At 44.9% G+C, this 27,193-nt stretch overlaps 1 protein-coding gene across 1 annotated transcript in view; it reads left to right on the top strand.

Moving 5' to 3' along the window:
• Positions 1 to 27,193, top strand: part of TMEM106A (transmembrane protein 106A) — a 332,818-nt gene that overhangs the window by 266,836 nt on the left and 38,789 nt on the right. Inside the window, exon 6 of the mRNA XM_078645301.1 lies at positions 9,829 to 9,872. Within this exon, the coding sequence (XP_078501427.1) occupies positions 9,829 to 9,872 (44 nt within the window). The remainder of the gene's footprint in view (positions 1 to 9,828; positions 9,873 to 27,193) is intronic.

Here is a 27,193-nt window from a genome sequence, read left to right as displayed (position 1 = left end):
GCATCCTCATCCTCTTCTGTTCCCCCGGAGAAGGACAGTAAACAGATGGACTCCTATGACAGAAAATGTGCAATACTTCCGAGTCAACCCTCCTCGGGTGGTATGACGGATCTCTTTGGTACTCCCTGGCGAGGTATACTGAAAATCTCCCCAAAGAAGACTTTAACGAGATTCTGCAAGAAGGTGGGCTAGTAGCCAATCAGGTCATAAGCGCGGCGGCGGACGCCTCAGATCTCGCCGCTCACGGCTACTCCCATGGCATCTGTTCACGGTGCTTAGCCTGGCTGCGCCTCACAGGCCTCAAACCATAGGCACAGAAAAAGATCCTAAACCTTCCGTTTAATGGCTCCTCCTTACTCGGGGCTCATGCCGATGAGGTGATGAATAAGATGAAGGCAGAGCTGGATACTGTCAAGGCTGTTGGTTTGGAGAAACTGAAGGAGTTCCGAAACCGCTTTCGACAGGGCGACAAACGTCCCTTCGAACAGAGGGTTCAAACCCCTCAATGGTCCTCCCAGAGCCAGCAGAGGTGCACTGGAAGGGGAAACAACAAGCAGCAACCGTCCACCTCTAAGCAGCCTCCCAAGCAGTGAGGCATTGCTTTCTCCGCACCCGTTCGCCACTCCGGTAGGAGGGAGTATCGTTTTTCATCTGGAAGAGTGGCAAACCATAACAAAAGACACATAACAAAAGACACATGAGTGCTGAATATTGTGAAGCATGGTTACTTGCTGAGGTGCAAGTCTCCCCCTCCGCAAGTGCCCCCGCAATTGAAGCTCCTTCCTCAACATCAAAGTCGACTGTTACAGGACGAAGTATCTATCCTCCTCTCCAAGAGGGCCTTAGAGAAGGTCCCACCTCTCCAGAGAAACCAGGGAGTATATTCTCGGTACTTCCTAGTCCAAAAATGAGGAGTAGCCAAAGAGTACAGACCTATCCTCGACCTGCGCCTGCTGAACAGGTTTATAAGAAAGGAAACATTTCGAATGCTAGCTGTTAGTCCTGTCTGCTTCTGGGTGTTTCCTACCAATTATTTATTTATTTTGTCCCCTTTGGCCTCCGAGTGTTCCCATTTTTCATGTTCACCAGAATTTTTAGTGTTGTCTAGGGGCTAGGTGACACCTTTCCCATTGTCATTTTTCTTTAAGGCCTAGCCCCCCCTCATAAAAAACTGTTGAACACAGTGACACAAAAAGGTGGCTTGCAACTGCCATAATCTTTTTACCTCAGGCCTTGTGGCAATAGGAAACTATGGAGAGGTTCTAGAACCTTCTGGCTGGTTCTGGTAGCCAGAGCCTAGCCTATATAAGGCCAGAACCCGGGCGGCCATTTTAGATGTGACCAGAGAACTTAAGATAACTGAGGTCAGGAGTGGGGCGACTCTGTAGGGAGGATGGCGCACTAGGTTAGGGTAGATCGTCCCTTGGGTTGGCTGCCCCTCTTGAATGACGTATCCCCCTACCTGTTGACCTAGCCCTACCATCGCTGGATTACCCTGGTTTCCTTCAGCCTGACCAGTGTCCCTTTTGAACTGACCCTGAGCCATCTCTGGAGACAGTGCGGGTGGCTGGACTGGGGAACCACAGAAACGGGGGTGGCTGATCCTGTGAAGTCGCCGAGAGTGATGGTGTTTTCTGCCGATCCCACTACTCCGGCTGGCACGCACTGATTAACAGAAAGGCAAGACCTTATACTACATGCCCAAAACCCAGGTCCCTGTGAGTTAATCAAAGCGGAGCATAGATCTCACCGTATTGGCTTCAGAAGGCCTTCTGCGAGGTGCTGACTGACACGAGCCTCCCCCCCTCCCCACCCCCCTTATCTTCTCTGCGGGAGCGCCCCAGTCAGAACCCTTCAGCTGGGTGAGCTTAGCCGGCAGGGTTTCTATGACCACGAAGGAGGCGGGGAGACGCTAGAGGAGTCTGGCTGTGGGCGGGGATCTTCCGGCGTGTGGAGACGGCGAGGAAAAGCCGTCGGTAGAGCTGTCTGACGCACTAAGAACCAGCGGAGCGGAGGCTACAGGATTCCGCTCCGGACAGGAAGGTGAACGAACCCGGCGGGTAGTGAAATCTTCTCCGGTCCCCGGGCAGCGGATCGGACTCGAGGTGGAAGCGGACAGTAAAGTCTACCAGAAGAAAGTAAGCCGGGAGCTCTAGGCTGGAGGGAGGTGAGGAGTTATTTTGGGACTGACGCGGGACAGCGTTATTGTCCATGAGTTCTCACCCAGGCTTCAGGACATTCCTCCTTTAATGAAACTGCGGCATTGATACTACACCTTAAGAACGAGACTTACTGATCACAGTGCCTTCCCTAATTAAGCGTGGACATCTTTGGGGGAGAACTGATCGAGTGAAGGTTTAGTTTACCACTAAAGGTAGCCAGGGGAATGGGACTGTTTCAAGGGTAGAGAAGCCTTAGCTTGGGAGTGATCTTTTATGAAGAACCTGCGGGGCCTGAGAGTGATACGGTGGGAGCCTATTAGCCCATTGTGATTGTAGAGTAAGCTAAATAACTTTACGAAGTGAAGTAATATTTTGCCTGTCTCTATTCAGTTTACCAGCTGCTCGCAGTAAAGCATAAGTGTGCCATTATTGGAACTGTTGCTGAGAACCTGCACCATCCTGATTGTAATGTTTTGAGATTTCTGGGGTAATGTACAGCCTCAACTTACTGTAAAGAAGCTTGATAATTGCTCAATACCTAATCTAAAATTGTAGTGTATGTATACTGCTTTCATAAATTGCAGGAGTCATTACTGAGTTGCCTACATTTGTGGGAGAAAAGTATTGTTAATAGCAACTGGAACTGGGTACAAGCTAATAATTGAATGAGAAGTAATGTAATGTACTGAATTGAAATTCTGCTAAAAAACCAAAAACATACCAAAGAATTTTATAAATCAGACCGTATTTTTCTAAATAGGTGTGGTGTCATTTTTGGTGGTGTTACACTGTGTTACTGCATTGGGTGTGTCGCAAGTACAACACAGAAGTCCTGGAGTTAAGCCTTACCACGTGAGCCAGGCTATCCTAAGTGGACCGGTGACTCCGGGTCCAACACTAGCCCTGCATCAAATCTTTCCGCACCTTCACCAGGGAGACTGGATGTGTGCCATCGACCTGCAGGACTCTTACTTTCACATTCCTGTTTCAGTGAAACATCGCACATTTCTTAGGTTTCAGGTTTCTCGCCAGCACTATCAGTACAGAGTGCTTCCGTTCGGGCTCAAATCCGCCCCTCGGACATTCTCCAAGTGCATGGCGGTGGTGGCTGCCTTACTCCACAGGCGGAAGATCTTCCTCCATCCCTTCCTAGACGACTGGCTCCTGAAAAGTTCCACACCTGCACTCCTCCAGAGCCATCTCTCTTACTGCCTCAACCTGCTGCATTCCTTGGGGTTGCAAGTCAACTACAAAAAGTCGGTCCTCAATCCCAAGCAACAGATACACTATCTGGGCGCCTCCCTGGACTCCGCAAAGGCAAGCGTGTGTACTTCGGAGGAGAGGTTGTCATCAATGCTTCTGAAGTGCCACACTCTTCTCGACTCTGCTTGTCCCACAGTCGGGCAAGTGTCTTCACTGCTGCTATCAATGGCCTCATGCATATACATTGTGCCCAAATGCAAGGCTTCACATGCGGCCTCTACAACAGTCCCTCGAAGATCAATGGTCACAGAGGTCAGGCCGTTGGGAAGATCGTGTGTCTCTTCATCAAGCTGCCAGGGACTCCATCAAATGGTGGATGAAACGCTCTCACCTTCTGCAAGGGGTCCCTTTTCATCAGATACCTCCGACCCAGACAGTGGTTACAGATGCCTCAATTCAGGGCTGGGGAGCTCATATTGGCCAGCTTCAAGTACAAGGTCTCTGGTCCGAGACAGAGAGAAGTTATCACATCAACTTCTTGGAGCTACGGGCGGTCAATCTTGCGCTCAAGTCCTTGTACCCGTCCCTTCAATCCAGTTACCTTCAGATTCAGACGCACAACACAACAACAATGTTCTGTCTGAACAAACAAGGGGGCACCAGATCACGAGTCCCGTCTTTGGAACCCCAGACCATATGGAAATGGCTGCTGGCGAGGGGTCTCTCTATCGTAGAAGTTCATCTTCCAGGGACTTTGAAAGTGCAGGCAGATGGGCTCAGCAGAGACTTCGAAGAAGCGCACGACTGGGTGCTCAGCCTCGACGTCGCTCAGGACGTCTTTCGGCAATGGGGAGTGCCAGACATCAATCTGTTCGCAGACGCAGCAAACACAAAATGCCCCGTCTTCGTGTCCAGATTCCCCCAGCAGGGATCACAGGGGAATGCACTTTTGATCAGCTGGTCGCAGACATTGCTGTACGCTTTTCCTCCACTCCCTCTGATCCCGGCAGTCATACAGAAGGTTTACAGGACCAACACCAGAATGATCCTGATAGCACCAGAGTGGCCGCGCCAGTGGTGGTACCCGGATATCCTACAGCTGTCAGAGGTTCCACACCGGAGGCTGCCCTGCCGCCCGGACTTGCTGACGAAGAACGAGGGGAGAGTATTTCATCCCAACCTCCCATCTTGCCGATTGACTGCGTGGCTCCTGAAGTCATCCAGTACGGACATCTATACCTTTCTGCTGACTGTATGAACATTCTTAGAGAAGCAAAGAGACCCTCCACCAGAAAGTCTTATGCTTTCAAGTAGAAGAGATTTTACCTATGGTGTAAGGACAACGTTCTTGATCCGACCCAAGGTCAGGAGCAAGTGATCCTCCCATACTTATTGCACTTGGCGAGGTCAGGCCTGAAGTACCCCTCTATCAGGGTCCATCTAGCTGCTATCACAGCCTATAGAAAGTCTCCTACCCAGACCTCATTCTTCCAAATGCCAGTGGTCAAAGATTTTCTAGAGGGGCTCCAGAAAGTTTTTCCGCCAGTGAGGTCCCCCTCTCCGCCCTGGGAGCTTAATATTGTCCTCACCAAGTTGATGGGTGCTCCTTTCGAGCCTATTCATAAGGCGTCTTTGCAGCATCTGACCTGGAAGGCTGCGTACTTAGTAGCCATCACTTCAGCCCGCAGGGTGAGTGAGATTCAGGTGCTGTGCTGCAAGGAACCTTACACTGTGTTCCATGCCAATAGAGTGGTGCTACGGACACATCAGAGCTTCCTCCCTAAGGTGGTCTCGGATTATTACACTGCCCACTTTCTTTCCTCAACCAACTACTCCCCCAGAGAGATCTTTACAATCTCTAGATCTCCGGAGGGTATTGAAGTTTTACCTTGCAAAAACCCTACCACTTAGGAAGTCTGACTGGCTTTTTGTCAACTATGGTGCTACAAATATCGGTCTAGCTGCTTCCAAAAGATCTATTTCTAGATGGATCGTCTCTTGTATAGCTTTATCCTACTAGCTAGCTAACAAGACCATACAAGGCAGACCAAGAGCACACTCTACTGGAGGGAAAGCTTCTACCACAGCTATCCTTCGCAACATTCCTCTATCTGAAATCTGTAAGGTGTCTACATGGCGCTCAGTACATACCTTTACACGCCATTACTGCCTAGATTCAGATGCCCTGGCCGATGCCCAGGTTGGACAGGCTTGTTTAAGAAATTTGTTTGCATAATTGCAGTTTGAATGTGATGTTACTTCATGTTCTGTATACTCTTTTGCTTGTCCGCGAGACTTTGGGTATGGGCTTGCTACTCTATTCATAGATTATGACTATTGATGAGTATCCCCTGGATGAGAAGGATTAGTTACCTGTAATCCTAGTTCTCATCCAGGGGTATACTCATCAAAGTCATAAGCGACCTCCCCGGACGAGCATTTTGGAGTTATTGTATATTGATTGCAAGTCTACTCAGGTGCCTATACACCATTAAAAAGAACTGACCGAACTGCCACCTGTGGTGCATCATGGGAGTAAGGGGTCTCCTGCAGGTCTTAACCCCTTAATTGCTGCCGTCGGCCAACGGTCGTCACGGCCACTACCTCCCCAGTGCTGCGCACGACCGTTGGACGTCCATTCAGCACTAGTTCCAATGGACAGCGCAGCACTGGGGAGGTTTATTTACAAGCTCTAAAGGGGTTAAAGGCACGGTACCCCAACTCTAATGCCTTAAAGGCAAGGTGTCCGTTTTCTTTGTTTCTTAGTACTCTGCTGCAGCCTACAGGCAAATGCTTGTAATTACAGGTTTTCTTTATGGCAATATAGCATTGTTGTAAGACAACTGTTTAGTGCTTCCTCTTTTCCATATGCGTTAGGAACGTATGGGTACTACAATGCAAACCTATGTTATTTCGGCATTTTTGCCATGTTGGAAACATTTTAGACTGCATGTATTTGTTTTGACATATGCGTATATATGTATTTTCTATATGCTCCGGGATCCCGCACATGGGCGTGGATTATTCATAGATTATGACTTTGATGAGTATACCCCTAGAAGAGAACTAGGATTACAGGTAAGTAACTAATACTTTACGAGGACTTTTATTTTCTTTTTCCCCCATATTCTCCCCACCTAGTGCTTCCCAACCCCTTACTCCCAGCTTGCCCCTCACCCCGCCCAACCAGAGAACCCTCCCATACTTTCTCATGGCCATTAAAGCCCTTTGAGTACTCGCTGGGATGTAAAAAGAAGGAAAAAAGAACTGAAGAAAAAAAGATGTCAGAGGCAGAATGACTCCTAATTTATACCATCCACTAATCACTTGTGTAACCCTGTGACATCTTACGATGACAAATTAACATAAGCCAGTGTTCCTCATTATCCTTGTGGCAGATTTCTTTTTCTTATAATTTTCATGAGCTCATCCGCCTTCTTGTGGTCCCTTAGGTTATGTATTTTGTTATTGTACCTTACCCTAAGAGTGGGGGGGGGGGGATCTGAACTGGGTTGTAGCACCCAGCTTCCTTAGTTCCTCTAACTGGTTTCCCACTTCCCTCCCTGTGTTGGTTCTTGTCCTGACCTGCCCTCTTTAAAGTGTTTTTGCTTGCCTCCGCCTGCCCTCCCTCCCCTGTTTTAGCTTGCCCCCAACCATCCCCATAATAAAACAAGCATTGGCATAGCCAATAGGTCTCGCCTTTGGGACCTTATAAGTGTTTAACCATGCAACAGTTAATATTGTTGCACTAAGGATATTGTGCTGGATAACTAAACACTTATAAGGGCCCAAAGGCAAGATCTTTTGGCTATGTTAATGCTTGTTTATTATACTAATAGTGAACAATATTACATTATTCGCTGTTCGTTTAATAAAAAATGGAGTACAAATAGTTGGAACATGACTTTTCCAGAATACTGAGGTAAGTAAAAAAAAAAATGCTCTTAAATGATGTATGTTGTGTGCGTGCTGGCTGTTGTGAGTTTGTTTATGTAAGAGAGAGTGTGTATGTGTGTGCGAATGTATGCAGAGTGTGTGTATGCATGTGTGAATGCCTGTGTATGTAGAAGCATTTATGTGCGAGTGAAAGTCAAAGGGCATGTGATGTCACTTCCGCTACCGCAGGCATTTTGGTGAATTGACACCTTGAAGTGCGCTAGAGATTAAGCTGTCTGGCACCACGAAGAGACCAGAATTGAATTCTGGCTTCTCACTTGGGGAAAGTGTGTGATCCTGGGAAAAACGCTTTCACCTTCCGCCTGAATTACCTAATCTGCTGAAACACGGGAGTCTGTGAACCTGACTAAACCGCATACGACCTGCATAAACTACTCCTGGATGCTTGATTTAATCCACACCACGTGCAGCGTTACCCTGCCAAAAAGCATAGTTTAGGGGCATACGCTGCCCCTCTGTGTTACTGCATCTCCTGTAGGATATCCAGGTGTGAAGAGGTATTCAGAAGGTATCACCAGGGGTCTGTGGATGAGCCCGTAGGTGTGTGACTCCCTGGCACCAGGGACGGAGGGAAAGCTTGGCGATCAAACTGCCCCCTCTTTATTGTGCAAATGGTGCTGGACTGAAGGGGACAATAGCCGCCCGGGCAGGTGGGCCAGTCGGAGTAGGGATAACTGAGGCACTTCCTGCTAGGAGCATTTAATGTGGTCATTAACCCAAGCACTAGAAACCTTCAAAGCTCCCCCGCCCCAAAGCCGTGCACCTTTCCCAGGCCGAAGCCCGCCCTCAGGATGACATTTATAAAAGTGCAGATTTTCACATCAAAAGTGTATTTGTGTACTGGGGGCAGGAGCGGGATCCCGACTAGGGGTGGGCGGAATTTGCGCAATCGCGTTACGCAAATCTCTGCAAAACGGTAAAAAATCTCCGCGAACACGCAGAAATTCTGCGAACACGCGGAATTGCTTGTTCGGGATGCTTTTTTACTGTTCGCAATCGCGGTTTGCGTGCTCGGGGGAGGAAAAATCTCGCAAACATGCATTTGAGACCGAAAACAAGCAAATAATTTCGTGAAGTCGCGGAACGCAGAATTTTGGGCAATTTCGTGTTCTCCGCGGAACGCGAAATTACCCAAATTCCGCAAACGGAACGGAATTTACCACCCAGACCTCTTCACGACATGCAACAGCTGACTACTACATCACTTTAATTTAACGGTGACGCCTGGGGGAGGGGGTGGAAAAGAGTGTCAACATCCTCCCCGCGTGCACAGTGCAGCCACCCCTCAGCTTCTCTGTGCTGGACCACCTTTCCTCAGCATTTCACTCTGATTTCACCATTTCAGCATGAGTGCTAGTGGAGAGTACCCAAATATTCGTCTGCACAGTCCTTATCGCATAGGAAATACCAGTGGAAGGCTGCACGTGTAAAGATTCATTCCACAGCAGAAAAGGGAAAATCCGCTTTGTACAAAACTTGCTATTAGTGTAAAAAAAAAAAAAAGAGTACATGGTACCTAACCTCGGTCCATAATCTTGGAAGGCTGCACCACGTTGAAAACGGAACACTTTTTGCCAACTGTGTAATAGAAATAAAAGGCTATATTGCGCCACTTTAAAAAAACAAGTAGAACAGCAGGCAGAAGCCCCCTTGGCAGGCACCGCTTCCTGGACATACAGTTTGCTCATCTTGTTTTCGCGTGAGCATCATCATTAAAACATACAAGTGTAGTCCAAGGAAGAGGGTCACATGTACTCAGGGTAAAAAGTACTAGGGCAGGTCGGAGGCTTGTAACCGGAACGCAGCAAGGCTATGATCTCAATCCGGCAGTGAGGTGGGCCTGAGGGAATTCCCTTAGGGGGCAACTGGCAGAGGAACCCTACTGGCGTCCCTTCTGTGCTAGAACGCAACAAAGGTTCTCTGGCCCCACGAGTGGGATACAGACCAAATAATCCTAAAGCAACACGAACAAGCAATAGCCGCGCAGCCGTGAAAGTGACAAGGCTGCGCGGCCGCGAAAGTGAAAGTAATGGCCAGTGATGCGGAGGAAGAGATAAGAAAGGCAGATGGCGGCTGTGCGCGTGCACACGAGCGTGTACGCAAGCTTGAGGCCAGAAAAAGCTTGTGGATAACACTTTGAAAAACCCCTTACTAAAAGTCGAGCAAGCAGCTCTAGGCTCGATCTAAAAAAGTGTTATGTCGCTGCTGCTTCAACGCACTTTTTTTCAACTCACCCTCCTCTTCCATGTTGACTTCATCCATGCATTTCGTACGGGGAGTCCACGATCCTGCCACCAACTGACTATGTAGGTAGAAATCATCAAATTTCTTGTTTCTATGGAGATATTTGTTTTGTGTTAAGCTGGTTGCCAGTGTGGAATTACATTGTATATTATCTCAGTACTCTACACTTTTAAACATATGAAACTATAATTCATACATTTTCCTTCTGCAGAAGTTATCCAGTATTGTTCTTGATTACCTACGTGTTCTGTTTCATTTTTAGATCTACTTAACTGTGGATAGCGCAATAAAAGATGAAAACACATAGTAAGTTTTCCCTGACCATTCCTTACTGTGTGTATAAATTGATAAATAAAATGACATTTACATAGCATGTAACCATATAGTATTCTGTAACCTGGTGTCTGGAAAAGTGATCCTTTTGTGGGCAAAAGGTGATTTTTTTTTTTTTTTAGCATGTTCATGTAAGCTCTGACAAAGTCTTCCAAGGGCATTGGGGTATTGTGCAATACAAATATAAATAATGACATGTATTGCAATGAAAACTATTTAAATACAGGGTCAGCCAGAGGCAGTACACATGAACCAATCCGAGATCCTTCAGAAGAGCTGTAGTGCCCGGTTGTTTGAAGTATTTTCTCCAGAATTATTCTTTTTCAGAAATTTATAACACTGTTATCACAGTGCCCCGTGATTTGCAAATACCAAAGTTTGCGCGTGCTACTTTTCCAAAATCACCTGCACATTACATCGTAAGTTAATCCCCATATGCCTGGAGTCATGTTACAGTTGTATCAAAGCTGTAGTCAAGAGCTGCCACATTTTATTTTGGCATTTAGTCTGATAAGGTGTTATCCCATTTTCATCCTTCAAAACTGCTGTCTAGAAATATTTGTCAGGTTTCTAGGATTTGTTTTGCAGATGAGTGCAAATTTGAGGTAATTCGCTCCCCACTAATGGGCTTCATGAAGTTCATCAGCAGGTTTGGTCAGCGAGCTAATATTGGAAGTACATTTAGGGATGTGTTGTAGAACTCTTTTACTTGCAATGGAGATGGTGTTATTGAGTAAAATGAAAATTTCCTAGCCGTTCTTGGCTGTTCAGTTCTATAAAGGACACGGAGGGAAGCATTATGTCTTTCAACTGCCACTTTATTTTTAACAGCAGCGAAAAGAGCAGTAAAAAAAAACTACATTTCCTTATACCCACAAGGGAAAAATGCAGTCTAGACATTAATCAAACACCAGAACCACTAATTCGCTGATGAAATTCCAAGAACTCCACCGAGTTCTTTTTTTTTTTTTTTTCATGCAACATCAACTAGCTTTAAACATCCCACGATTCTGTTCCTGTTTTTTGATCGGTACCTGCATCAAAATAAATCCTGCATTACTAACTGAACTGTTAATCCAGGTCACAAGCATAGCAGCAACCTATCTAATAACATCAATTCATGCCTCATTGCATATGTATTTGCATCATCATTGAATCCTAATACATCTGACGAAATTCAAGACTCCTTCCTTACAGTCAGTACCTTAAACGGGAGGGTAGCAGAGTAGAATCCATATCTCGGATTATGTTCTTACTAGGTGGGTTAATCATTATCTCCATGTCCTTACTAGAATTGAAAACTTTCCTTCACAGCAACCTTTTTATTCGATGTCTTGACCGTAGGATTATGGAAGTTCAAAGTAACCATCAATGCCACATCCATGGTAGGTTTGAAGTAAAAATGCTTGAATATGGATTCTGAAGACCAGTGGGCTGCATTCATCTGGTCTTCCAGCCAGGCACCCAAAGAAAAAGCCTTTGGTCCCATGGCCTCTCTTGCTGAACATTCCCCAAATGTGTACATATCAGGGCCTGCCTCTTGCATAAGCCACTGTAATCCTATAGAAATAATGGCAGACGAGAGCAGCCATAAATGCTTTACTGAACTAAATAAGTAGCTCATTGACTTCTAGAGGCCCTAACTTCCTCCATCATGGCTTCAGAATTATTGATGGAGTGCCCAATGCAAGGTTCACTACACTAATCAGTGATGGATGGATTGCTTGAATTAATCTCAGCCACTGGTAATCATTTGGGCCACATCCCAATCCGTCATTATTTTGCACACCGTGCCACGTCAGTTTGGACCTAGATATATGCAAATCAGTCTTGACCCTGCACCAATGGGAAAGGTCCAGCCCAAACTGCCAAGCTAGGTCCTCCCTGAAATGGAACACAAGCAATCCAGGACCGGTTTTGCCCTAGTTATGGGCTCATCAGCCAGTTCCAGCTTGGCTCCAGTGACCGGTGTGCATGGGACCCATGTCTGGGCATACCTGTCCCACTTAAAGCGACAAAGTTAGGGCACAAAACAGTGATGGATGGAATGCTTGAATTAACAGTCACTCGTAATCACTTAGACCGCATCCCAATCCATCGTAATTTTGCACACCATGCCACCTCAGTTTCTACCCAGCTATATGCAAATCAGTCTTGAACCTGCTCTAGCGGTAACAGTCAAGCCCAAACTGCGAAGCCAGATCCTCTGGAACAAAAGTAACCCAATGTCTTGCTTTACACTCCGAAATAAAAGAAATTCAGCACTCCCAAGCAGATCACTCGGTAAAGCAAAAAAAAAAAACACCTGGAAAGGGGGCTCCACACTCCTGAAATGAGGGAAATCAAAAGACAATTCCAAAATAAAGTGTGGGATTTTAATAGTGCAACTCTCTCGAACAGAAAGGCTTTCCCAGATGTAAAATCAATCAGGTAAAACAACATGCAAGTGTAAATTTACATATTTGGATCTATGTGCAAGCAAATAAGGAAACATTCACAAAATGATCAAATGCCTGGGCTAAAACCCTGGTCCTTGACCTATTTTTTGAACCAACAGAGTCAATCATTACATAGTCATTATTCAACACCATTACAGAGCATGTCCATTAGATCATCTCTAGCTAATAAATACACCAGTCAAAAGAAAGGAATGCAACAGCACCAATCCAAAACCATAAACAATTTTAATTCATTGTATCTTAGATTAAATGCGATAAATCACAGTTTGTAAATTACTAGAAGTATATAGGTTGCCCCAGGAGGCGTGCAAAGGAGAGAAGGGTGAGTGGGACAGTGTGAAGTGATTGGGAATAGAAAAAATTCAAGAAGGTAGTGACCTAAAATTATTTACAATAATGCTATACAAAGGAACGGTTAAATACGTCACCGTCCTAACAAACCTGGCCACAAGAATCAATTATGTACACATTTTTCAATTCTTTCAAAGAAACACACAGTGTTTATTTCCTATTTACACATATAGCAAAAAAATGGGGTCCAGGTTGGGGAATAACAAGGGCGTCAACGTTTCGAATCGTCTTAGGGCCTATAGGTTAGTTGGATCTGGGCCATGCGAGTCTTCATCAGGACTAAAAAACGGGACAACCAAGGTTGTTGATGACCCCTAGGGACAGGACCAAGGAGTGTATGCTCACTGTGTATCCCAACATTCGAATGTTGCTGACTCAACCGGGATAGAGTGATTAACCCTAGTACCAGCAGCGGAACGCCGCCTGATCAAAATTGACAGAGGCTTAGAAATATACACATGAATGATTACAGTGTAGACCAGGATTAATAATTAGAAGTGGACCTACTCAGTGATAGAGGCCCGCCTCTCGATTGGAGCGACTTGCCATCACACCATCATCCTTGATAAGGTGTGGACATTACAATTGGGATAAACCGTGAGCATACACTCGTTGGTCCTGTCCCTAGGGGTCATTAACAACCCTTGGTTGTCCCGTTTTTTAGTCCTGATGAAGACCCGCATGGCCCAGGTCCAACTAACCTATAGGCCCTAAGACGAGTCGAAACGTCGACGCCCTTGTTATTCCCCAACACGGACCCCGTTTTTTTTGCTATATAATGTGTAAATAGGAAATAAACACTGTGTGTTTCTTTGAAAGAATTGAAAAATGTGTACATAATTGATTATTGTGGCCAGGTTTGTTAGGACGATTAAGTATTTAACGTGCCGAAGTTCCACGTGATTCCCTCCCAGAATCTCCTCTTCATCGGAGTAGTTCGAGACACGGTGCAGTTTCAGGTTTATCCTCCCGAACAGCGAGTCCTGGACATTCTGGCATGATTCAGATCTTTCGGCCCTTGTCCTGGGTTTCGGTCAGGACGACCTTGAGGCTGCTGGGACTCATGGCCTCCTGCATCCTGCTGACCAACAATGCCAGGTGGCAAATGCGGGCTCTGAAGTGGGACTTGAATTTCCAGTGTGCGCAGCACCAGGGGTACCTGTCCAACTATGTCCAGATCTCGGAGGGCACTGCTCAGCAAATGCAGTGGTGGCTCACAAATCAACATCGGGTCAGCTCCAGATCCCTCTCCCTTCCCCAACCCGGAGCACACAGTGGTGACGGATGCGTCCCTCCTAGGATGGGGTCGGCCACATGGGAGAGGCGGAGATCAGAGGCCTCTGGTCTCTGGTGGAGTCCCGGCTCCATATCAACCTTCTAGAGCTTCGGGCGATCCTTCTTGCACTGAATGCCATTCCTTCCCTCTGTCAGGAGGAAGGTGGTGCAGGTGTTCATGGACACCATCACCGCCATGTGGTATTGCAACAAACAGGGTGGGGTCGAGGACCCTATGTCGGGAGGCTCTGCGCCCCTGGACATGGCTGGAACGTCACGGCATTTCCTTGATGGTTCAACACCTGGCGGGTTCTTTGAACGCCAGGGTGGACGAACTCAGACGCCGGTGCCTGATGGATCACGAATGGTGTCTTCACTTGGAGGTGGCGCAAGGTCTCTTTCAACAGTGGGGAGAGCCTTGGTTAGATCTATTCGCCACAGAAGAGAACGTGCAATGTCCGCAGATCTGCGCGTTGGAATTTCCAAGGCGGCACTCGCTCGTTTTCGTCGCGAGTGGAGCTGTGGTCTGTTGTATGCCTTTCCGTCTATATCTCTTCTACCCAGAGTGCTGAAGAAAATCAGGCGCAACCGGGCCCAAGTCATCCTTGTGGCTCCGGACTGGGCTTGAAGAGTTTGGTATCCTGAGCTACTCAGTGTGAGCCTGGATCCCCCGATCCGACTGCCTCTGCGGGAGGATCTTCTGTCGCAGCAGCAGGGGGACGGTTCTCCACCCGAACTGGTTCAGCTCCACCTACATGCGTGGAGATTGAGCAGCAACAGCTGATTCCATTTGACTTGCCTCTCGAAGTCTGTGATGTCATTCTGACAGCCAGGCGTCCCTCCACTAAATCGGTATACGCCTGCAGGTGGAACAAATTTCTGGCATGGTGCACAGCCAAAGCTGTGGATCCCCTTTCTGTACCTCTATCTGAGGTCCTTTTGTTCCTACTTTCTCTGGCCCGACACGGCTCTGCTCGGGGCACTATCAAGGGCTATCTTTCAGCCATTTCAGCCTTTCTGAGACTTCCAGATCAGCCTTCTCTTTTCAAGTCCCCTGTTGTACAGAGATTCTTAAAAGGCATTACTCATATGTTCCCTCCTGTTCCTTTCATAATGCATCAGTGGGACTTGAATCTTGTTTTAACTTATCTCATGTGCAATCACCTCTGCCAGGAGAGTGAATGAGCTTCAGGCTCTTTCTTGTGAGCCTCCTTTTCTGTCTGTTCATCCGGACAAGGCTGTGCTTCGCACTCGTGCTTCCTTCTTGCCAAAGGTTGTCAGTGCCTTCCACATCGGCTGACTATCAACTTGCCCACTTTCTTTCCGCCTCCGCACCCTTCCAGAGAGGAAGAGAGGCTCCACCGTCTGGACCCAAAACTTGCGCTCCCCTTTTACCTGAATCGCACACAAGCATTCCGGGTAGATGACCAGCTATTTGTTGGCTATGCAGGCGCCAAGAAAGGCCAGGCTGTTCACAAGAGGACTATCTCCCGCTGGGTCGTCTTGTGTATCAAGGCCTGTTATTCAATGGCTAAAAAGGAACCTCCGGTGGGGCTGGGTGCCCATTCTACCAGGGCGACAGCAGCTACTACTGCATTGGGACGTGGTGTCCCCCTGCAAGACATCTTCAGACTGCCACGTGGGCTTAGCTGCACACTTATACAAAGCATTATTGCCTTGACAGTCAAGTCCGGAGAGACCGCTTCTATGGCCGTTCTGTTCTCTGGGACTTTCGGGTGTGATTTTAGTTCGCAGACCCACCACCGGGGTTGGTATTGCTGGGGTATCTATTCTAAGCTAAGGAATCTATCACTAACATGTTTCTTTCAGATGAACAAGTTATTTACCTTCGGTAACGATTTTATCTGTAAGAAACATTAGTTAGTGATAGATTCCTTACCGCCCCATCCATCCTCGCCGTTCTGTGAACTGATTTCTAGGGTTAAGGTCATCCTTTAGGGCACTAGTGTCTATGCACCAGTGGTCAGTATCTTGCATGGCTCTGCGTTCCTGTGCGAGCGTGGGCGCGTCTAAGTAGCTCCAGTGACGTTATCTCAGCGAATACGACGCATGCAGAGCCGTACGGCAACGCCTATTGACGCACATGGCTACTGCTGACGAAATATTCTACGGTAAGGAATCTATCACTAACTAATGTTTCTTACAGATATATCGTTACCGAAGGTAAGTAACTTGTTCTATTGGCCTGGCTTTTTCATAGGTCAGTCAATCAACAGTAGCAAGTGAAGATTCAGACCCCATTAGGATATCAATACCGCTGGTGGTTTGTTAGTGGGGCGGGTACTAGGGCTATATTTTATTGTATAACAGTATGCGTCGGGAAGCAGCATCTAGCCTCTAGCGCTACAAGGTTGTGGCCGATATTCCCATCTTTAAAATGCAACTTCATGTAATCCATTTCAGAGGTGTGATCAGCAAGTCTTTTAGCCCATAGAATGTCCTCCCTGATAACTGATCTGCACCCCCTCACTTTACGGATCCAATGTACAGCTTTATTAGTCAGAGAGTGTTTGTCTTCATACTCTGTGTGAAGTAATTTTAGGCACATTTGTCATATCTATGCTCCTACCCTGGTGTTGAACCTGGTGCTGGCTTTAGTTCACTTTTCAGCCATTGGTAATTTGCATTCTACCATGACTTTGCAAATCTTTCTTGTTGAGGGCAGAGACAAAAGGGCGTGTGGGAATAGATATTAAGGGGACTATGGGATTTAAGTTGGTAACAGAACCTTGGGCAGAGCCAGTTTCTGGCTTAGAATGAGTTCTTTTAATAGAAATGCTTCTCTCTTGGAGAAGCTTAACTTGGTCAGTAAGGGCTGCAATTAGTGTTTTAAGAGAGGTAACTTCAGCCCTTAGATCCAACACAGTTAAGACCAGATCCTGACCCCCTACTGGTAATACATCTAAAGGGCCCTTAGCCTTCTTGTTCTTTCGCTCAGAATGCTCCCCACAGAAGAAATGCTCCCTGATTTATTTGCTCCATTTTCTTTGTCTTGGGCCAGATTCTGTAGAGGCAGAACTCTATTAGTCAAAGCGATATTAGTGTCAGTTATTATGTCAATGTTATCGATAATATCAGTGGTATCTATAGTTGTATCTGTAGAAGTAGAAACATTAATGGCACTAGCTAATACCCTATTGTCTAATCTTTTGGATACAGCTGTGTTGACACTGTCATTAGGATTAACTTGGGTGGCTGTGGGAGGGTTTCTATTGCTGTGTGTATTCTGCTTGTTAAAAATAGCGGGTACACATCTCTCAGGAATAGAAAGAGGATTGGAATCCAGAATAGGATTAGCAGTGGAAGATGCGTTGTTAGGGTTCAATACCTCCACTCGAGGGTACAAAGTGCCTAATGTATTGGGAGGAGTAACAGGAGCCAAGATGTCCTCACATTCCTCTAATAAATGATCAATACGATTAAAAATACCATTATTCGCTACTGATTTACTAGCCAATTTGCGTCTAGTGGCCTTCGGGCAATGCCCTTCAGTCCCTCCTCACTCATTGCCGATTTTCTTTTACCCATTACCTTTGTGTAATTTGTGATATATGAGTAAGAAAATGTTACATCTGGTCTCTCCTAGATCCTTGCTGCTCAGCCTGTGTGAGTGTGATGTAATAGAATGTTCATGAGTGCATGGTTTGGATGAGTGGTCAGTTGGAATGAGTGCTCCCGGTGGGGCCTGTACCAGCTTACCTGTAACTGAATAAACCTACATTATCTACACTACTGGCTACTGGATTGATTACATACAAAAACCCTACTTCGTTTACAAAAATGGCGAAGATTTTGAAAAGAACCACGCGGGAAGAGCCAAGATATTACATAAGAAACTAAAAGATTGCCAGAGTCTGAAAAGAAGCCTGAGCAACGCCTGGATGCCCCACCACAGTCTACACATTGGAAGCTTTGGGATTGGACATTAGGTGCCTTGAAACCTGCTACTCCACAGACATCCTACAAAATGAAAGATTTGATGCGTGACCTGTGTGGCTTAAAGACCACCAGCCTACAGTTAGCCTACAAATTTTGACAAGTTGGGGGGTGCTTAACCTTAATGAATTGATTATGTTACCGCCTGCAGCATTTGTCAGTTTCTGAAGTCTTTAGTGCCTAAAAGTTTGGGATTGGCATGTTAATGAGCTCATTTTTGCTTAAACATGCATGTGGGAATTATAACCTTACATCAGAAAGTTGCTGAGAAAACAGGACATATTACATTACACTGATGCTAACTGCTGTAGAGATTCTGGCCACGATATGGTGAGTTATACAAAAACTTTATGGTGATGCTGTGCAAGTAATTTTGGATTGTGTTCGGGGGCACTGATCGAGCCCCAGTGTGAAACTATTTTGGCTGCTCCCTGGGAATAATTTCGTACCCTGGCGCATGCAAGAGTTTTGAAGTCTTAATTTCTTCCTTGTATGCGGTGAACAGCTGTCAGTTTGGCTAGTCGGCAGTGCAACTGACGAAGGGAACCCTGGACATGTGCGCCGAGCTGAACCAAGTCCCATTATATAAAACTTTACTGAAGTAAGCCCTAGGTGCAGTTGTGACAGTTGTCTACCTTTAAAATTCGAAGAATACACTAGAGGGTCCTTCATCAGCAATGTCACAGCAGCTACATGATTCTGCTGTGATGTGGGGCGGGATCATTCTGGAAGCAAAACTTTGTGATCATTCTCGCACCTGCGTGATTGCTGAAGATGCATTGTGGGCGAAACTGTTATAGGTCTAGTTGTTAAATAGTGTTGTCAATTCCTACTGGTTACCAGGCGCGCGGACAGTTGTTCGGTCTAGCGTGTATATAACTGACGTCATTGGAGTGATACTGACAGACATACCGTGACTCTGTGTAGTTACTGCTCGTGCCACAAGCTCTTTTACTTCATGAATAAAGTTCCTTAAAATTCATTCCTTTTCTTCTGAAATTTCTTCTCATCGATTTCACTACATATGGCGACGAGGACGGGACGAAAGAGTTAAGAGCTTGTGGCGGAGATTTCTTCGGGTGGACTACACCTTATTTCGAGGCAAGTGTCTACTTTCTTTTCAATTTCAGGAAGCATTCTCATTGTAAATCGCTTCTTTTCTATTTTCGAGTCATAATTCAGACTGGAGTTTTCAACGTTCTTCAGTTAAGTGCTGCATGAGGAAGAGTGTTTGAATCTGTGTAGCTGCTTAAAGTTATTTATTCAAGTGGAGTAAAGTCTTCCGGTGTGAGGCAGTGTCAACGCAAGAACATCACGTGGATGCATTCGCACTCGCTAAGCTGTTTCAAGAATATTTTCAGGCAAGTTCAGAGCGCATTTTCATTCCAACAGAAGTTTCATCTTGTTGGTCGTGCTTTTTCAGTCAACTTATATGTTCGCAGCGTTGAGGTAATTGAAGTGCTGTGACGCGCGTCTAAGCTTCAGTCACAGTTGACGGTCACGTCTATCCAACTGTCACCTATCAACCGCCTCAGCTGTGCAACAAGTTTTCTGTTCACACGTCATTGCGCCTGTGACGTAGGTAACGCGACGCCATTTTATGCTCCGAGTTCGAAGTGAAATGCACAGCCTCATCTTTACACGTACCGGAACATCAAGGTATCGTCCGAAATTTGCATGTTGTTTTCACCTGGGATAATAGCGGAGACAATATTCATGGTCCCTTCGTACCACAGAAAATAAGTGTTCATCGATTTAAACGATATGGGGTTGTTTCTAGGACGATAATATTCCTGCGTCAAAGCTGTTTTCAACTCAGAAGTGTAGGTGCTTTCATTCAAGTGTCTATTCTAAGGGAACTGATAAAGAGAATTTCAAGTAGAAAAATCTGCTTTAGTACATTAAAACGTTTTTCATGTCATGATCAAATGTACATGCAGGTTTGTAATTAATTTATTTCGCTTAATATCAATATATCAAATCATCTTTGAAAAGATATATATATATATAAATATATATATATATATATATATATATATATATATATATATATATATATATATATATATATATATATATATATATATTTGTTTTATGTAAAAGCCCTTTGTTGTCAGTAGCATTTAGGGTTGTCAGCAGCAAGTTAAGGTGAACATAGTTCGCATTTCCAACACTTAGCATAACAGAAAAACAAACAAAACTTAACATAAATGGAAAACGTATGAATTTCTTATCATTAATGAATTAAACATTCTTGTCTTAGTATTTTGTCACATTCAAAGTGTAACTTTCTTCATGTCGGTTTAACTTTAAGAATCTGTTTGAGTACCGTGTACAATTTTATATATATATATATATATATATATATATATAAACTTTTTTTATTAAAAAAAATTAATTCCATTCTAATTGTCAAAACCCTGCTTCACAATTGATATCATAATTAAAAGAGTCAAGTGAAGGAAGTCAAGTCATGTCCAGCGAGAGTATTTTCAATGCTCCAGCACATTTTCTAGAAATCCCTGGTAAACCGGTGACGAAATGGAAGATATGGTACTAGGCTTTCGAAAATTATTTGGTGGCGATTAATGGAAAAAAAATTGACGCCGAAGGTAAAAAAGCCATTCTTTATGGACTGTTAGGAGTTACAGGCCAGGAAATTTTTGAAAGCCTACCAGAATATGAACCTGTTCCGGGACAGTTCATTCCCCTTGATAAGTTTCAGGAGGCAGTGAAAAGATTAGAAAAACAATTCGATGAAGAAGAGAACATTATGGTGGGCAGACATCGATTCGCATTAAGGAAACCATTAGAATCAGAAAATGTTGAGGAATATATTGGGAGTTTAAGGTTGTTGGCCACTAAGTGCGATTTTGGTGACATGGCGGATATGTACATCCGTGACCAATTTGTGTTTCATTGTTTTGAGCGTAAAATACAGGAACGATTGCTGGCCTTTAAAAAAAACCTACTTTGTCTGAAGTGGTAGACATTGCCAAGGGCATTGAAAGGTCACTAGAAGGCAGGAAAGAATTAGCAAAGGTAAATGAAGAATCTTGTTCTAGTGTGTCTTATGTAAACGACAGAAGGAGAAGAGAATATGACAACGAAAAACTTAACAGATCTAACTATAATTCTAATTCTTCCCCTATAGTATGTTTCAGATGTGGTTCCCTAAACCATAAGGCTGATTCCATAAGTTGTCCAGCAAGTAAGAAAAGATGTACTAGCTGCCTAAAGGTGTAGGGCATTTCGCAAGTGTTTGTGGCAAATTTGACCAAAAGTACAACGGAAGAACAAATATTAATGTAGTGGAAGATTTTGATGAGAATATGTGTTCCAACATTGTTATATAAACAATTCCATGGTGTTATATTAGTGTCCCTCCATCTCTATTCCCTTCCATCTAATACCAGTTGTATTATCTACCATTTAAGGGACTTGTAATAATCATAATCTGACATGTTGTAGGATAGGTTTCATGCGGAATAGAGTAGTCATACCAACATATTGAGCTAATAGTAAGTACAGCAGTTAGAAGAACTTATAAGAAGTAATCTTAAGTAAGGTGTTATATGATAAATTTGTCCATTAAACTAATGAATTCATTTCAAACATAGATATTCAACACTGGGCTAAGAAAGAACTTTGTGGAAATGGAAAAGGACCTCGGTTCAAGGGATGCTTCCTGCTTTAATCATCTTGCAAGAATCCCAAGAAGTAATGTTCAAAAGGATGGCTACAGCGTAGACCATATCTTCCTACGCTCAGTTGCTGCACCAAAAATAGAGACTTCTTCACACACCCTCCTAATACTAAGAACTTATTGGAAGAACGCAGACCTCTTCTGGGACTATTTCACAAGTTGTGGCACCTTTTCCATTATTCAAAAAAAAAAAAAAAACACATCATACTTGAACCTAGTGTCATTCTTTAATATTTAAAAGAAGCAGATGTTGCCTTGTTTCCACGTATATATTGAATCAGATTCCTTCAAGTATACTGGGGGAACACTATCCTAACCAGGCAGTGTATTTATAACGTAGTTGTAGGATCTCACCATGGTTAAACCCCATACTATACCTGGTTTAATGTTCCGAAGTATTTTATATCAACGTTTTCCTCCTTCTAGTTTGGTTATTTCCCTAGGTGCTTGGAGGGGTGTAAGGAGTTTACCTTTTGCAGTATGAGCCCTTCACAACTGTTACATTTAAAGTGTATCGTTAATTATTTATCCCATAAAAAGGGAGATGTTATAGGTCTAGTTGTTAAATAGTGTTGTCAATTCCTATTGGTTGCCAGGCGCGCGGACAGTTGTTCGGTCTAGCGTGTATATAACTGACGTCATTGGAGTGATACTGACAGACACACCGTGACTCTGTGTAGTTACTGCTCGTGCCACAAGCTCTTTTACTTCATGAATAAAGTTCCTTAAAATTCATTCCTTTTCTTCTGAAATTTCTTCTCATCGATTTCACTACAGAAACCTTGCTCTGAGGTCGGTGCGTTCCTTTTGACACAGCCCGTTGCAAAATCTGGCTGTGACATCGGTGCGTTCCTTTGACACAGCACGTTGTTAAGAAGACCCCAAGTCGCAGATTAACTTTATTCAGCAGTAAATGAACAACACACCAACAATACCCGAGGGATCTGTGTCCGCTGCAGGGCAACAGTCCACTGTCAACGGTGTAATTATCAGCTGGTGTTCTAGAATGCCAGCTGATCACATAACAATGCCAGGGCGAGGGTAGGGGAAGCGCGAGGAGAGGGACGGAAACCTGGGGGGGACAAGCGAAAGGGAAAGTGTGTATTACAGTGCAACACAGCTCCTTCCCGAAGGGAGGAGAAAGGGGGGTAAGAATATGCTGGAAAAGAGAATAGGGTAAGTGCCCATCAAGGCAATGAGTCATTATTCACAAACAAAGTCTTTGTACTTGCTGGCTTTAACAACAGTGCGTCCAAATCTGCTTGTGCCACTAGGAGGGTAGGGGAAGCGTGAGGAGAGGGACGGAAGCCTAGGGGGGACAAGCTAAAAGGAAAGTGTGTATTACAGTGCAACTCAACACACGTTTTTTTTTTAAGCCACTTAAGGTGATCATGACACGGTATCCAAGGAACGCGGTTTGTGTCGGACATGATTTTTTGTCAAATCTCTGATCAAGACTGCGCGAGCATTGAGCGTCTCAGCAGGTATTAAACACACTGTTCAACTGGAAGTTGCTAGCCATGGACAGTCTAGTAGAAGTGAGCCTTGGAGAAACACTGTTTTGGTAATGTTGGTAATAGTGTAGAACAAGTCTTTGAGTCAACGTGGCATGCAGAGAAATCTGGAACTGTTTAACTGTGAGTCGAGTTCAAGATCTATTTCAACTATTGGCAATTGAGTTCGGTTCTTTTTAAAATAATGTGACTAGACCACTAAACAGCTGTGTTTACAGCTTATGGGCTATGTTTAATATGGAACTACTAATACTATCCCAGCTCAACGACAAAGATGATTCAACATGTGTGTCTATGAAAGCTATCAATTCTTGGTAACTAGCATACAGGTAGGTGACTTTTTCTTCCCTAAGGATCAGTGTACGTTTACATACTTGGCCTTGGAATTCCCTATTATGTTAAGTAATTGCTGAAGTGGCTTGCCCAGCCTTCTTTTTTAAAGCAATTGTGCTGTGAATGTAACAGAAGCAAGGTTTACACTCTTTTAAAGCTACTACCGGAATATTAATAAAACGTTACTAAGAAGCCCCTATATTGGTACACACTCATTGTGGAAGTATCTAGATTTTCCATTGCCTTCATTTATTGCATCATGCATTGAGCCTAAAACTGAGTGTGCTTGGAGTTCTAACAATACTAAGAATCGAAAGAAAATGCTATAATGCCTAGACAACTTGCAACCTAAACAGAACTATAGGAGTCTTTACTGCCGCACCAGAAGGCAATGTTTATAGTGCTGTAACACTGGGTGCACACTTGTCTCAAATGCAGTCTTCAATTGTGAAACTGTCAAATATCCACAAAGAACGTGCACTGCTCCCTAACTGAATTGCTATGAGACTGCCGGTCTGGAGTCGGAAGAGATGGCATCCAAAGAGATGCTGCTACCTCCTGCTCAGAAGTCTCAATTAAAAAAAGAGACATCTACATAGTTTTTGTGTTTGTTTACTGAGTCGCACCCAATGGCTGGAGCCACTTGAAAGCTCGACCCTAAGGAGGTTTTGCATGCAAGCAAAGTTGTATACCAAGAGTGGCTTTCAAAGGGAGTCACCAATGGTCCACAAAGATGACGATTTCACTTAATAATAAACTAATGACACTCGGATACCCTTTCTTTATTTTATTTTTTAGCTTTTATAGTTTTATATGCCGGAGTCATTATCTTGTCATTAGGCTGGAAGTCACACATCTATTTACATTAGCATTCTTTACTATTAACATGCCTGAAATGCATTAATACATGCACATTTAGTAGCCAGAGCCCTTAAATGGAAAATATCCAGATTCCAGCAAATGGTATAAGAGAATACTTAACTCCACTCCCCCATCTGGAAGGCCACATTTCTTCAGATTTCTGCTGTGCGTGGTGTGTGAATGAGCTCTTCTCATTTACACAGATAAATTCTATTATTTCAATTATATTTTGACACTCTCTCTTTATTGGTCTTCTTCCACCCATTCGCCTTTTTACCTTCAAAGATGTGTCTTTGAGCCCTGAATGAGGGAAGATTTTGACTTGCACTTCATGGCTCTATTAGATTTGGGGTTCTCTAGATGGCACAGGTAGGTACTTGTGACAAATAGGGACCCTTACCTCTAGTCAGGGTAAGGGGGTACACTCCTAAAATAACCCCTGTTCACCCCCTTGGTAGCTTGGCACAAGCAGAAAGGCTTATCTCAGAGGCAGTGTGTAAAGCATTTGTGAACACATACAGTAATCAAGTGACAACACTACAGATGGACACCACACAGGTTTTATATCAAACATAAGTATTCGTTATATAGATTTAACACAAGACCACAAACAACAAAAATCCACAATACTTTACTTAAAATGGTATAATTAACTTAGTTCTCTTTAGTTCTTAAAATGTGACACTGAGTCAATGTACCTTACGATGCATCATGCTTCCACAACGAAAGTGTTGCAAAGATGGAAATGCGGCAAAGATCCGGTGCAAAGAAATAGACGTGAAGTTCTTTCTGATGCAGCACGCTTCTCCAATGTTGCGAGAAGTCTCGACTCGATGCGTCAACTGCAGCGGCGGACACCCTTGTTCAGAGATGCGACAACAGCGGCTTTGGCGGTGACACTCTTCTCCGACGATGCGAGACGCTTCCGCTCGATGCGACAACTGCAGTGGCGACACCCTTGTTCAGTGATGCGATGAGAACAGCTCCAATGGCGGCACGCTTCTCTGTGGATGTGAGGCGCTTCTTGTGATGCGGTGCAATGCAACAGCTACAGCGGTGACATCCTTACTCAGTGATGCTGCGACGGCGACATGCTCCTTCCTTGTTGCGAGACGCTTCTCTTGATGCGGTGCAATGCGGCGGCTACAGCGGCGATATCCACGATGCGACGGTTGTGGCTGCGACACGCTTCTTCCGGGTTGCGGGACGTTTCTTGAGATGCGGTGCAATGCGTCGGCTATAGCGGCGGCATCCACGATGCGACGGCAGCTGCTGTGCCGGCAACACGCTTCTCCCTCTTGAGTCGCGCTTCCAGCTCCTTGTGATGCGCAGTCCCAAAACAGCAGCAGGCACTTCCAAAGAACTCTGGGGAGCTGGGGGTTGAAGTCTGTTGTCCCTGAGACTTCAGCAGGAGGCAAGCTCTTTTCTTAAGCCCTTGGAGATCCTTCACAAGTTGAAATAAAGCACACAAAGTTCCTTTCTCCTTTCTTTGGCAGTCAGGCAACCACTGCAGGCCAATCCCCCAAGCAGCACTTCAGCTTAGGGATAGTCTCTCCTCAGTTTCTTCACGTTCCTCTCCTCAGCAAAGGTTTCTTCTTGTTGCCCAAAAGTGATCTAATTTTTTGGGATCAGACCAGTTCTGGAGCACTCTGTTTACATGACTCCTTTCCTTTCACAGTGCAGGGCAGAAACATCAGACGCCCCGCAGGAGGTAAAGCCAGCATTGTGGAGGAAAGGCACAGCCCTATTCAGGTCCCAGGTGCAACTCCTCCCTCCTATCTAAATGCAGATCTCTCTATTCACCACTGGGCTGACTCATCCTGTCTCCTGGAATCCCCCAGCCCTGTCACTCAAACTCCAGACAAGGAATACACAACCTAGCAGAGGCAGGCTTGGATAGTTAGAAAATACCTACTTTCTAAAAGTGGTATTTTCAAACGCAGAATGTTAAAACTAACTTCACGAAAAGATGTATTTTATCATTCCGGCATACTAAACTCTAATTTCTACCATGTTCCCTGAGTCAGTTAGGATTATAAAATGTAATATTCCAACTGCCCATTCTGGCTTATGGAGAGCAGTTAGCCTTGCAATAGTGAAAAACGAAAATGGCTGTAATTCACTATTAGGACATGCCACACACACCAGGGCATGCCCTACCTCATACTTACAATGCACCCTGCCCTTGGGCCTACTATAGGGGTGTCTGATATGAAGATAAGGGAAGGTTTAGGGACTGGCAAGTGGGTACACTTGCCCAGTCAGCATGGCAGTACCAGACTTCACACAGGCTCTGCAATGGCCGACCTGAGACACACTTTTACAGGCTGCTTCTGTGGGTGGCACAACCAGTGCTGCAAGCCCACTAGCAGCATTTGGTTTACAAGCACTAGGCACATTCAGTGCACTGTACTAGGGTCTGACCAGTAAACCAAATCAGCCAATCATGGAATCATTAATTCATACACCAATTTACAATAGGGAGCACTTGCACTGTGGCACTGGACAGCAGTGGCACAGTGCCCAAAGCATCTAACACCAGCAAAAACACATGAGGCAACAGCAAAATTGGAAGGGAGACTCACGCCAGGTCTAACAGGCCCAAACTCGTTTGTTCTCTTATTTTAAGCAACGTGGCTCGTGGAAGGAAAAAAAACCTATGTGGTCGAGCGTATACATTGCTTATATTGTAAGCATAAGGCAAATGTCTGCTGAACGTTCTGGGTGGCCTCCTGCATTATCTCAATAAGGCCATATCTAAAGCAGCCTGTTTCACTGAGCAAAAATCTACGCAGGGCACTCCACGTGTTTAAACATTTTTTTTTTAAGGAATCCACC

The sequence above is a fragment of the Lissotriton helveticus genome, chromosome 5_1 (genome assembly GCF_964261635.1).
Source record: "Lissotriton helveticus chromosome 5_1, aLisHel1.1, whole genome shotgun sequence".
Taxonomy (NCBI): Eukaryota; Metazoa; Chordata; class Amphibia; order Caudata; family Salamandridae; genus Lissotriton; species Lissotriton helveticus.
The sequence above is the reverse complement of the archived record's forward strand: the minus strand, read 5'-3'. Positions and strand labels throughout refer to the sequence as shown.